The sequence below is a fragment of the Calidris pugnax genome, unplaced genomic scaffold (assembly GCF_001431845.1).
Source record: "Calidris pugnax isolate Ruff unplaced genomic scaffold, ASM143184v1 scaffold44, whole genome shotgun sequence".
Taxonomy (NCBI): domain Eukaryota; kingdom Metazoa; phylum Chordata; class Aves; order Charadriiformes; family Scolopacidae; genus Calidris; species Calidris pugnax.
In genome coordinates this window covers 1,123,254-1,137,556 of record NW_015094506.1, presented here as the reverse complement: position 1 = coordinate 1,137,556, position 14,303 = coordinate 1,123,254, and the positions used below count along the sequence as shown (strand labels likewise).

The following is a 14,303-nucleotide window of genomic DNA, read 5'->3' as shown; positions in this document are numbered from 1 at the left end:
CTGGCTTCAAAGCTTTTGAAAAAGAGAGAGGGAACTCGGAGTGAAATACAGGCTTGCTGGCTGCTCCCCACCCCTGTAACCCACAGTTTTGGGGGTACTGGCCCCTTCAGATATAACTAAAGACAGTGGTGGTAATGAATCAGAGTCTTCAGCCACCAGCTGGGTGTTTTGATCATGACAAATGCCCTTGGTTTACATGAATACACTAAGGTGGCTAAAGAGCAGGCGAACTGCCTCTTTTCTGTGTCTGCCCCAGGTGTTGTAGCCTCCAGCAGTTGAGTGGCACAGGAATCTGACCTAGCGTGAAGCACTGTAGCTCACCACCCAGAGCCATAAGCTTTCAGCTGGGCTCCTCACCTCTGCCCAACCCTTACTTTGGGGAAAAAAAAATAAATAAAAAAAGAGAGAAATTTGATTTGCATTTTGAGACTCTCTTCCCATGGGGGTTGGCTTAAAATCAGTTGAAGGTTCAGAAGCTTTTGGAGACGTCCCACATGCAGAGCTTTTGGACGTCCCACGTGCAGAGCTTTTGGACGTCCCACATGCAGAGCATAGTCTAAGCTTTGTTTCCATTGGAAAACAGACAAAAAACTGCTAATGGGCTTTGCCTTGGATTTGCAAGGTGTGAGGCTGCATGAGGGTCCTGGTGTCCCCAGGAAAAGCACAGTGGCAGAGTTCTGCTCCAGGGCTGGGTCATGGGTACCCCGGCCATTCCAGCTTGTACTCGTGCAGCTACTGTGTTTCTTAGGGAAGAATGGTTTTTGTGTAACCCGTGGCAAAAAAGGGAAACCAATTAAATCAACCTTTGCTTGTGCTTTTCCTCTGAAGTGTATCCAGTAAACCCAGCCTCTGTAGATACTCGTACTATCCATTCCTGAGTTGGGTTTAGTTGTTGTTCACTCCATTTTCCAACTCAGTTTGCAATTGGACACAGGTATTTTCTTCCAAGGCTGTACCTCACTGCCAGGCTAAGCTCTGAATCTTCATTCTCACCCTCAGGCCAGGCCTGGTAGAGACAACTACCCACCCCCTTCATGTTCTCAAGGAGCTGCTGTGGTGCTTGTACCCTGCCTGCACGCTGCATGCTCAGGCCATGGAGGGACAAGTTCTAACCAGGACAATAGCCAAGCATGGGTATGACACCAGGTGACTTTCGCACAGGGCTTTATCCAGTGAGAAAAGCTCATTTGACTTTAGTGACAGACTTGCTCCTTTGAAGCCCTTGTAAGCTCCGCTGTGTTTTCCCAGGCCTGCTTTTTGACTTGGCTTCTCAAATGAGAAATTTTTTAGTGATACAAGAGGTCAAAGCTACTTGACCCCACTCTTAGAATCTCTACTTGAATCCCACTCTTAGAGAGCGGTAGTTCCCATCTCACCCCCTATCTCCTTCCCAGAGTGAATCAACAGCCCTTCTCCCACGCTGCCATCATCTGCCTCTCCAGAACCCCACTGCCACCCAAGCACAGCTCTATGTGGGGTCTCTGACCCACCAACTAGCTGTGCCTGCTATGCTGATCAGACCTCAGGGTCAGAGGAATGATCTCACAATGTGGATATGAGTGGGTAGGAGAAAGGACACTCTGAGGACAAAAAAAAAGGTGGCCCTTTGCCTCCTGAAAAGCACTACCAGTCTTTTTCAGAGCACACCGAATGAGCTTGTTGGTTCCTGTTGAGTTTCCATGGTCTTGGATCAGGGTAGCTGATTCATACCATTTTCAGCCAGCTCTGGGACATCTGAGCTGTGTCACCTTGTCAGACTGCTGTGAATTCCAAACAAATATTCTTGGCAGTCTGTGCTCATTTCATCAGCATCCTAGACTGATCCCTCTCTGTATTTGACCCAGAATTGACTGTATGGAAATCCACTCATCTATGGAGATAGATATCTACCTTTAGCTACAACTTCAGTCCTCTAGTTTGCTCTTCCAGCAAGGGCAACTTGGAGAACTTTTCCATTGCCCTGTCAGTGGGCATATTCACAGCGAGGTAGAAAAAGATGTGTAAAAATAATGTAAGAAATACATGAGTGAGCATTTATAGCACACTTCTACCTACAAGCACACCTTCAGGCTGATAGAAACCATTGCTCATCTTGTGTTTACAGGGCTTCCAGATCCACAGCTGGACAGCCTTGTGTAAGAGCTAAGTATAGCTGCAATCTTATAGCTTTTCGTCTGGAACTAATTTACCTCTTACTCTGTAGCCATTTATCTATACACTGAGAGTTACTAGTATTGAGCACCCACTGAAGTTATATTTGCTAAGACTCTGTTTTGGAGAAACTTACTAAGACCTTGCTCAGCTATAGTGATTGACCTCAGCTAACTTCAGCAGGGCTGTCCTGTTGGTACCACTTGAGAGTCTCTCTTCAAAATGTTTTGGATTTTGTTTTGCCTTCTTGCCAAGTATACTGGTGACAAATGTTTTCAAAGATTCTTTGTGTTTTTGTGGACGTTCCCTGTTCATTTATTGCAGTGAGATAAATTTGTCCTGATTGCTTTACTCTCTGAACATGACTTTTCTATAGTGCCTTCTGTTTTTCTTTGGCCATGTTATTGACACTGGGTAATACAACATGAAAGGAGTGTGGATGGGCTTTTACAAAGAAATCAGCTAAATAGCTATTAGAGGATTAAAAGCAATCCTATGGCCCGGATTACACATCTTTAAAATGCTGATAATATCAAGCAGCAAATGGATTTGTAATTTAATGGCAGAAGAGGGAAGACTTCAGATGTGTGGTTTTTTTCACATTTGATAGAAAGATTAAAGTGTCTGCATTTGGTGTGCAGGGGTTTGATAAAGCTGTAGCACAGTTGCCTAGGGATATCAGTATCCGCCTTTCTTGTAAATAGTAATTGTGCCATGTGGAGACAATCCTTCTGGTCAACATTTTTATTAAAACTTTAATACTCAGGGTGACAAGTTGGATCATTGTCTGCTTTCAAAGTCTGATAATGATACACTTTAGAAGCTTTGAAGAAAACCTTTGTCTAGACAGAAACAGCTTAAGAAAGTTTTTGAAATGTAGCATTCACTTGAAACCTTTGTTGATGCCCATAGGAAGCACTGATCCATATTTGGGAAATCTTGAGTTGTTTTCTACTTCCTTGTGCTAAAAGTGTGCAAGAGGTTTGCATGACAACAGAAATGTGAGAAATAAAAATGTACAACTTTCCTAAGGAGAGTAGTTCAACTTGTAACAGATTTTTCCTACAGGAAAAAAAACTTCCTTTTCATCCAGAAATTTGTTTTCCTTTAAAATTAAATTAAGCTACATGTGACATTCTGGCTTTTGCATCTTCAGCATTGAGATTGGGTTGGGAGGTATTTTAAGGACATCTCCAGAGCTGTTAAAGAAGTATAATCTAAAAAAAAAGCAGCTACATTTTTATTGAAATGTAGACTTTTAACCAGCCTCCTTGACTTGAGGCCCAGATATTATTTCACAAAATCCAGATTTGGTTCTGACTGCAGAGTATTAAGGATATGCAACAAATAACCCAGTCCCATCAGGATGTGTGGCAGGTCACCCTGTGTCTCTCACTCAGGAAGAGACACCCTACAGCGGTGACAGCCAAGCACAGGACTAGGAGCTGGTGATCTCGGCTTGGTTAGACTCCTGTTGAGGAACATCCCACGAGATGAAGCTGAAAGGGGGCAGAGCCACAACTTAGTCCACTTCTCTGGACAGCCTAACTAGCTGATCATGGAGAAGGTGGCCTGTTGCATCATCTCTCTGGGGTTTGGAAATCAGAGGATTATGGCTTTTCTATATATCTCTGTGATAACCATCTGACCAAAAAATCTATTTTATTCCTGCCCAGAAAGTAGCAGTCACTCTGGTCATTTTTATTTTTAGTGGCCCAGTTTGATTTGGCTATTTATTGTGATTATGTATATTAACTGCCTTTCCTCTTCAGAGTGTTTCACAAACAACTATATGTTTCACAGAATTTGTCTCAGGTACTCTGAGGAAGTGTATGTTTTTCATAGATAACAAAGATTTAATCTCTGCTTTGAGGGAGAAATGCAATTCAGGCTTACTGACAGAGTTACCAGCAGCACTGCTGTATTTCCAGAAATCTCAAAACTGAGGCAGAAAGAGAGAGGTTGAGTCTCTTGTCAGAGACTGCAAGGGGAAGGAAAAAAGCCAAAAAATAATGGATCCAAATCAGACATTCAGACTGTTACCTTGCCCTTCTCCCTTTTCTTTGATAACAAATATAAACATTTATGCATTCAAAAATGAGTGCTTTCAGCTCTGCATCCACAGACAGAACTGTCCAGGTAACTAGATCTCTGCTTTTTGGGTCTGGGAAACAGACTCTGCAAAAGTAACAGCCCTTAGAAAAACAAAATAGTCATTAGAAAAGGGAGTTGGCTACCACATAAAGAATAACGAATGAAGCCTGTGACTGCCACTGACATTTGTGACAGTGCAGCTTCAGTACGGTCAGGCTGAGTGAGTAATTTGCAGCAAGTTGCTTAGACAACTCATTTAGGCTTTTTCCATTTCTGAACTGTGTGTGGTTTGCCTAAATGTGTTTGTTCTTTTAAGGTTATTAGCTGTAAATTAAGAAAAAATAATTGGGCTCAGAGCTCCAGCAATACCTGGACCCAAACTTGGACTGCAGGTACTTGACAGCAGGCACCCAGTAGCTGAAAGTGTACAAATGTTCAAAGCAGTTTGCTAGAAAACAGCAGACTATTTTTATAGCAAATAATTTTGATTAGACACCCACAGCACAAATCTGCTCCTTATTTAGATTTAAAAATCTAGATAAAAAATGTAGTTTCATGTTTACTTCCTTTCCATTTTCTTCTATCTTTCTTGAGAATTCATTATTCCTGCAAACAGTGCTGTCCCATTCGTTACCAATTAAAAGTGAAAAAGCCCACAGCCAGGATTAATTCCATTTTTTATTTAAATGAAATTTATGGACACGTTTTGAGGTATTTGATCAGTGTTTGTTCTTATTTATACACAAGTATTTTTTCAGGTGTTCGGTCAGCATGACATGAAGGAAAGACAAAAAGATACAAAACGATTTCACCAATGTGAGGCCAAAAAAGCAAAGGTTTGAAAGGTCTGTGGAAAGTGCATGGGTAAGAAGGAATTTACCCCATATTCAGAATGGGATTTAAGCACATAGCTAAATGTTATTTAAATCTGGCCTTGGAGAAAGGAAGATTTTAGAGCAATTTGGAGACAAATTCTTATTTTAAATAGACATAGTCCACATTAAAGTTATTCCATAGATTTTGATATTAATTTTTAAACGTGTATTCTTTGAAAAAAGTAATACAATATTCTTAAAAAAAAAAAAGGAGAAATACCTACATTTTCATGCAGATGTAAACTGATATATTTAATGTCACCCTTTCTGTCCACACCAGTAACTAATCACTACAGGAACATATTTCTAATCATATAATCTGCTAAAAAGACACAATCAAGACAATTTTATCCACAAACTCAATTTTCAGAAAAGAACAAAAAAGGCTGGTAACATTTTTTTCAGTATCACAAGTGGAGCTTTCCTTTTGAAGGTGCAGTTTCACAGAACTCTTCCTAGCATTGATAAGAAAGAAATTGTCAGATTTTCTTTTCCTGAAAATTATCCTTCGAATAACCACCAAATAGTCAGTGTCCAATGTATGAGTTGCTTCTTTCACTTTAGAAGATGCTGTAAAAGAAATTCATTCCCAAATACAGCCTTGTTTATATTTTCAAAATTGTCTTTTCAGAAATAGAAGTATTTCTGTGAGTTTTCTAAAAGTTTTAGGGAAAGACATTTTACCTAAATCTTACCTTTCCCAGTCCAAGTGTTTGCAACCCAGTGCATCTCAGGTTAGCAGTCAGATGAAACAGACAATAAAACTTACAGGAGGACGCAGGAGAAAGGGGAGGAGGATTTCCTGAAATGGATTTATCTGGTTTTGCTGTCTCATTGAGTGAAAGACAAAAGAAAATAGGTGAACTGAACAAAAGCTGAATAAAAAGTAGAATGCAAACGTTGCTTCAGTTTTAACCATCCAAAGGAAGTTTAGTAACACAGCTGAAGCAACCTGAGAGATACCTGTTTGCTTTACAAATCCCTTTAGGTTTTGTATAGACAACATTTAAAGTTCTTTGACAGTTTGAAAATACCTTTTTTTTTTTTCTTTTTCCTAGCTGTTTTTCCTTTTCCTGGTATTCATTTTCATCTGTAGAAAAATCCCCAGGGTTTTAGATTTGGTTTTCAGCCAAAGGTGAAGCTTTCTGTCTCCAGAGAGAGCATTACCTAACTGCCCGTCTCCTCGAATTCACTGTAGGGGGATGAAGCTGAAGAGGTTTTGGACTCTCCATCGCTGTTGCACTCCCGCAGGGGACCGGGACTGGGAGCTTCCGGGAGCTCCTTGGCAGAGAGCGTTTCCTTACTGTTAGCCCCTAAGGGGTGGCAGTCCAGCAAGCTCTGCAGGTGTTTGATGTAGCTTATTGCAGCTCTCAGGGTCTCCACTTTGCTGAGGCGCTTGTCAGCAAATTCCTTGGGCAGGTGCTCTCTCAGGCGCGTGTAGCCCTCGTTCACGCAGCGCACCCGCTGCCTTTCCCTCTCATTCCTCTTTCGGATGAAGGCAGGCTCAAAGGAATAGTCATAGACGCCCACGTAGCCAGGGAAGGGGATGTAGGAGATGCGACCTGCGTGCCCGCCGTAGGCTTGCTCCCAATAAGACGGGTCCAGATGGAAGGGAACCCCAAAGGGCTCTCTCAGGGGGACCCCGTGAGGATGCACATGGCCATTAGCCAAGGACACAGCTCCTGGAAATGCAATCCTGTTGAACAGTCTGTCATCATCTTTATTGCTGTCCATGCTTCTTTTTTTTTCTTCTCACCGGTGAGATGTCAGTTCCGAATTTGGCTTCCAAATCTTCTATCAGTCCAAGCAAGGGGGAAACATTTGTATAGGTACTCTGCCCCACAGGCTGCAGTTTCCTCCTGCAGTGTATAAAAACTCAGATCTCAAAGCGTTGCTAACGACTCATGAGGTCCACTCTGTGCCTGGAAATCAGCTCTAAGCCTTGTTGTTTTTATAGATGTAAGATGTTAGCTAATTTACAGACAGGTTTTGAGGACCATCACTCCACACTTTAAACCCTTCTTTTCCTCTGATCTTCATATTTCAAAAGATAATAAGAGGGTTCCTGTGTATTCCTTTTCTCCCCGCTTGAAATTATGACCATAAGAGTTAATGCCAAACATAAATAATCTTCCAGGCTCTAAACATGTATTGTAATCCACGATATCGTTTGATATAATTGTCTCCAAAAGATGGGTAATTTGCAAAGTTTACAGGGATCTTCAAAGTTTTGGCAGAACTCCTCCCTTTCAGGAACCAAGGATCTTCTGTCATCTGAAAACTACCCAAAGGCTTTTCACCATGAAATCCAAAAGACAACTGCAAGCTTTGTTGTTTCGGCTGCTCTGGTCTAACTGAAACAGCTCACAAGCAGTTTGCAAAACTTATATGGCATGTCTCTAGCTTTCTGGGGAAGCTGAGAAATCTTCAAAGGAAAGAGTGCTCTCTTGTGGTTGCAAGTCATGTCAGATCAAGAATGCATACGTGCAAGCATAAGACGAAAACTGCTTTCTTCACCCAACGAGAGGCTTTTTCAAGAAGTGTGAGTTTCACAAATTGAACAGGAGCATTTTCAAAAAATCTTCAGCACTTTGAGTATTTCTGCTCACAGGAGTGTTCTGGTCATCAGTATGAGCACCTGCCTCAGACAAACAAATACAAAGGTGGTGCCCTGATTGCCCCCTGTGTACCTATTACTAGATGTTTACATAGATATTGGCTTACCTGATGGACCCTACACACTGCTTTAATTGGGGAGCTGCAAATCCCTCTTGACTGTGCCAGATCTGTGCTTCATCCACCAGTTTGCCTGCAGCTTGTCAAGGAGCAGAGACACAAAACAAGGACTTTCAGCAGTAACAAGGGTGTAATATCCTTATCCGTGGCTTTCCTCTAAGGTATCCTGTCATGTTAAGACCTTCTTCTGTGGCAACTGGAGGGTCTTTGACTTTTCCCACGTTGTTGTTCAAGAGCTCCATAGTTACAATTTTTTTCTGAAAACACATCTTCACAGTTAACTGAATTTCCTTTCTTTGCCACCGTCAGTTTGGGGAGTTGAACGTTTGGTCTGGGAGAGCTGTGGGAAGGACGTGAAAAGGAACAGGCGTGTAGGCTCTCTTAAAACTGTTCTTTTGCTCAAAGTGAAAGTTTCCGCCCTGTTCAGTCTTTCATGCGAAACTGCCTCAGAAGCATGAGTAACTGAAACAACATCCTCCACTCCGAGAAACGCATCTATGGCTCTGCTGAGTCAGAAACCAGCAGCAATGATGTCAGTGTGCATTTTCAAGTCAGCTTTTGTATCTTTGCTGGCCTATTCTGCAGCTTCAAAAAACAGCAGTAATCTTCAAAGTATGATGAACGTACAGGCAGACGGATCCAGACAGACATGAGCGAGAACAATCCTGGGTTCTGATTCATGCCAGGGGCACAATCAGCACCAAAATGGCTCAAAAGCCAGAGCAACTATCCATCTACTTTCGCCTCTGTCACTAACATTGCCTAGCAATAGCTGGTGTTTGAAGCTGAAGGTTTTGTAGCATTACCTAAGAGCTAACCAATGCATTTCACAAGGGCTTGAGATCTCTTCCAGTCACAATTAAATGTCTTTCTAAAATATGTGCTATAGCTCAGAGGGAAGGTATGGGTGTGAGGCAAGAATTACTGGGGAATGCCCCATGGTATGTACAACTCCTTTCAGATTAAATAATCAAAAGAGCCTTTCTGCCTTCCAAAAAAATGTTTGGGAACCGTTGAAAAGTATGGACTTTTCAATATCACTTGCACTATAAACTTTGTTTTCCAGTAGAAGCATTTTCAGCAATGAATGCTTAGATGAAAATAGCTCATTCACTGTAGCACTAAGGTAGGCCAGGACTTAAAGTTTTCTTAAACCAAAGAGGATCTTGGCCTCTAAGCAAATACCTGAAGTAGGAAAAGGACATTTGATTTGTGTCATCATTAGATTCAAAAACCTGTTCTCTGGCAGTATTCCTGTAAGGAAGTGGAAGCATGTCTCTCAGGAGTCTCAGGTGCCAGATTGTTTCACAGCTCTTCATGACCTTGACAGAAGTCTAGCCATGTTCAAAAGGCAGGGTTATGTTTCAGTTCTGTCCTGCAAATGCACTATTCCCTGCCACCAGACCTTTTCTGTGTTTACTGTAAATGCAGGTCACTGGCACTTCCCAGAGTGTCAGAAGTGCACCTGTGCTAAACAGACACCTGCTCTTCCTACAGAAAAACCCACGTTGTTAATCCTTTAGGGAAATACATGAAGAAAAATAACAGGTGAATGTTATTTGTTAATCCAAATGACTGAAGCTGATCTCATATCAAATAGACTCTGCAGTCTGATTTAGTTTGTGTGCAAGAGAAATAAGAAAATATGCCACAGGCTTTTGTTGAACATCATACCTTGTTGACAATCTAACATCACTTGCTTGGAAAGGGATTTGCCCCTGGGCAGGGAGCCAGCCCAAGGCCAATGCACCATACGTCTTTGCTGAAGGTCCCTGTTGAGAGCATGAGAAGGAGTAAAGCAATGTAACATTCCCATACAATGTGTCCTCCACACGCTTTGTGTGACCTCCACACAAAGCAGGCCCTTCCCAACCTGTCTGCACACACAGACTTCGTGAAAGCAGCAGGACTAGCCCACCAAGGGGTAAGGCTAATTTTAATTTTAAGATTAGGTTAAGACTATGTGGATAATGTCCCTCTTCTAAGAAAAGCTTTTGATCTTTTTTTCTTACACTGTTTCTCCAATTAACTCCTCTTCACACCTTTGCCCGGATGATGCTTTGACTCCAGAATGCAATATCCTCCATGCTGATATGAAGCAGATGGCCTGGTTTGCTTTCCAGGTGGTACAAATCAGGTGTTATTCGCTGCTCTACAATGACGGAAAAGTCCTGCTTCAAAACTGTGACAAGAGGATATTCAGGCTCTCAGATTCTGGAAGTTGTGCTGTTCTTATTTATATTGTATGTTTTGCTTTGTTGTTGGTTTGGGATTTTTTTAAATACAAAGTTTAAGTGGGGATGCTGGGACATTCCTTCCCACCTGTGGCATTCAAACAGGTTCCCTTCTCTCCTTCCTTTTACTTCACTATACGCATTTAATTACCCAACCAAAACTTACAGAAAGTATTTCTGACATTCCTAAAAATAAACCATTGAGGCATCTTCCTTCCAGATATAACTTAGTTGTGGTTTTAATTGCATATACCCTAACACAATATCTACAAGAATGTAATCTTTGTGCTGAAGAACCCTCAACTTGTTCACACTCCCACAAGAATCATGAATAACGCTACTGACATTACAGTGATTGCTTTGAATTACTTTGAAATACTCAAAGCAACAGATTCTCCTTGACACTGTGTCCCTCTACATCTGAAATGAAAGTTGTCAGTGGATATATTGTAATAAAAACACAAGAGTCAGCTGAACACATGCAAGTCTACCTGTTTCCCAGCAGATGATGTCACAACTATTTTATCTGTGAACACATTACTGAGAAGGAGGAAGAAGAAAATATATCAGGAGTTTAAAAAGAAACCCTCACAACATTATGCATTTGTTATATTTTACTGTGGGGTAATTATTCTAAATTCTAGTATTTATTATACATATTGTAGTTTGTCTGGGCTGCTGCAATTTATTAACAGATATAAAACTGTGAAATTAACAGTTTCTTATCTCAACTGCATACCACAGAATTACAGTAATAACTGCAATTTAGATTGAGATTCAGGAATATGAGATTGAGTAGTTTTGTGCCTCTCTAATACTGTTTTATCCCTTAACATGGGCCATCTCTCTCCAGCTCTCTAGCTAGAAGTGAGAGCTGCGCCTAACTCACCCAGGTTTCATACTGTGACTGTCACCAAAATACAGGGCTGCAAAGTGATGGCAAGTCAATAAAAGGCAGTGAGAAATTTGGATTTTTGATGTTAAAAGAGTTGGCTTCAACCATTGCTTTCTGTGTAATCTTCATTCAGTGTAATTCTGCTCAGTCTGAGGAAGAACCCGAGGGCAGGTTTGCCATAGCAGAAGAGAACTGATTGTATGGAGATGTGGGCATGGTCCAGCAGGGACTTCTGCTCATGCTACAGAGGATGACAACGAAGCTGGTGAGGGGTCTGGAGAATAAGTCTTGTGAGGGGAGGCTGAGGGGGCTGGGGTTGTTCAGCCTGGAGAAAAGGAGACTGAGGGGAGACCTTACCGCTCTCTACCTGAAAGGAGGGTGTAGAGAGGCAGACGTCAGTCTCTTCTCCCGAGTCACAGGTGATAGGACAAGAGGAAATGGTCTCAAGTTGTGCCAGGGGAGGCTTAGGTTGGGTATTAGGAAAGATTTTCACACCGAAAGGGCTATTAAGCATTGGAATGGGCTTCCCAGGGAAGCGGTTGAGGCACCATCCCTGGAGGCATTCAAAAGATGGGTTGACGTAGTGCTTAGAGACATGGTTTAGTGGTGGGTTTTTATCAGAGTTAGGTTGATGGTTGGACTAGATGATCTGAAAGGTCCCTTCCAACCTAGACAATTCTATGACTCTATCCTTACTGCATCTCTTTCCCCTGTGGTTTCACAGGCCTCCCTGATCTTCCAGTAAGTCTCCAGGATTCAAAGACGACTTGAAAAATAGCTGTGCAATTTGTTCCTCACGCAGCAAGCACTGCTATAAATGTCAATAAACTAAGCTTTCAGGGGACATAGTGCAGTTGTCTTATCAAAACACTTCACATATAATAAAAGTGTTTGGTATATAAAAAAAAAAATTTTTCCTTGCAGAAGAAACAGTTCTCAAATGTGTTTTATCACAATACCTTGGGCGTGCAGAGTACATCTCTGTAGACACAGATTAATTTCTCATTCACTGACACTTTGTATTATCACTGGCTTCCTTTGATACTCATGCTTTAAACTGGTAGTTAAGATATCACTCGTTCAAGGGAGTAAAGTGACTATAAAAAAGCTGGAATCTCAGAGGACTTTTGTTTGACAGAAGGGAAAAACACTCTTATCTGCGTATGACTACATCCAATCTGGCTCATAGGCTCAAAGTATTACTTTCAGCTCAGATAGTTGAAATAGCGTGAGGATTTCAGCGCCAGGGCAGTTCTGCGGTAGAATTACACTATCATAATTGGCAGTAAGACAAGCTGAGGGCTTGGGATAACCTAGCATTTTCAGGACAGAACTGAGAGTCTAATATATAGAATATACTCACTAATTAGTGAGTATAATTGTGAAGTTGTAAGGGTGACAACTGAAAATGGAAGGTCTACAGTCACCTCCGCTGTATTAGGGAATGCAATGTGAAGAGACAGACTTTTGGGCTTGTAATGGTACGTTGGAGTTTCTAAGAAAGATGTGAAGTATTAGCACCAACCATGTGAACATGTGGTACTACAGACATAAAAATGAAGCACAGATAACCCCCCCCTCACATGCTTAGCACTCCCTAACAAACCTGAGGACCTGATGAGTTCATTCTTAACTTGATGAAATAATGGGTAAGGATTATCTGGCTTAGTGAAGAACAGGAGAGGTTGTGGGGTGTGTGGTAAACTAAATGAGGTCCTTCTTTTGGTCACGAATGACAAAGACCTGGATTTACTTTGCCTAAATGTAGTCCTCTAGAAGTTGTATATTTAGACTAAACTAATTCTGCAGGTGCCATTTACAGGCCATAGGCACAAACATTCTACTCACACATCTTAGACACCTACCTCAGAGTGGGATGAAGGGCTCTCTGCAGCAGCTTATTCTCCTTCAGCTACAGGGAGCTTGGAGAACTAACATATGCAAGGTGTCTAACTTTCTGACAGCTAAAGCCCAATGAGGAGAGCCTGTTTCCACCCCTAGAAGAACCAATAGGTTTGTACTGAACTGGAATGACCCTACCCTTCCAGATCTTACATTTAGGCTTTTTAGATCAAAAGCTAGCAGGCAGAAAAATACCTTAAGTTTCCTCCTGTGCAGACATCTTGTCAAGGGATGTCTCATTTAATGAGGCATCGTTTAAGTGTCAGGCATGATCAAATTACAAAAACACATTATGGTGTTTCAAGAAACAGCTGTTCACCCCGGCACTTAAGGAACTTGTAGATTGATTTGAGCAGCGTATGTGATGAGTATCCATGTGCCACAGGCAAAAGCAAGCTACAAACCTTCTTGTGCACATCAAGAGGTTCCTTTGCAATGCAGCCCTAGCCGGAATTGTACACTGTACATTGATGTGCTGGACCATGTTCAGAGAAGGGCAATGAAACTGGTGAAGGGTCTAGAGAACAAGCCCTGTATGAGGAGCACCTGAGGGAACTGGGGCTGTTTAGTCTGCAGAAAAGGAGGCTGAGAGGAGATCTTATAGCTCTCTAAAACTACCTGAAAGGTGGTCATAGAGAGGTAGGGGTTGGTCTCCCAAGTCACAGGCGATAGGATAAGAGAAAGTGGCCTCAAGTTGTGCCAGGGGAGGCTTAGGTTGGGTATTAGGAAAAATTTCTTCACTGAAAGGGTTGTCAAGCATTGGAACAGGCTGCCCATGAAAGTGGTTGAGTCACCATCCCTGGAGGCATTTAAAAGATGTGTAGGTGCTTACAGACATGGTTTAGTGGTAACTTGGCAGTGTCAGGTGAACGGCTGGACTTGGTGATCTTAAAGGTCTCTTCCAACCAAACCGACCCTGTGATTCTTGTGATGAATCACAAGAAGCTGAAGAGCAGCTGATGTCCAGAAGGCAGTGCAGGAGGACCATCAGGCCCTTCGGAGACAGGTAGCACATGAAACCACGGGCTGCACGGTGAGGGCTCTCGGTCAGACGGGGATGACACCTCACGGCCGGAGAGCACCCAACGAGACGCTTCCCCGAGAAGGCAGACCCGGGCTCCCGGGCGGGGGTGGCGGCGAAAGGGGCTGAAAGGCCACCGCGGGCACGGTGGCTGCTGCCGAGCCCCGCGGCGCCAGGCGGGGAGCTGGCAGGGGCAGCGGCGGCCGGGAAGCCGCCCCGGCAGGCAGGCAGGCAGGCAGGCAGGCAGGCAGGCGGCCGCCCGGAGGTCGGGGATGGCCCGGCCTGACACGGCACCGGGAGGGTCCCACCGGCACCCCCGGGCGGGCCCCTCCGCGCCGCCATGGCGGAGAGGGCCGGGCCCGGAGCCGGGCCCTGTCACGGAGCCGGCAGGCGGG

General features: G+C 43.0%; 1 protein-coding gene across 1 annotated transcript; it reads right to left on the bottom strand.

Annotated features, from left to right (window-relative positions):
* Positions 1–6,287: 6,287 nt before the first annotated feature.
* ASCL4 (achaete-scute family bHLH transcription factor 4) lies at positions 6,288–7,452 on the bottom strand. The gene has a single exon (XM_014963541.1). It carries the CDS (start codon positions 6,852–6,854, stop codon positions 6,288–6,290), a length of 567 nt encoding a protein of 188 aa, XP_014819027.1. The 5' UTR covers positions 6,855–7,452.
* Positions 7,453–14,303: the final 6,851 nt, after the last annotated feature.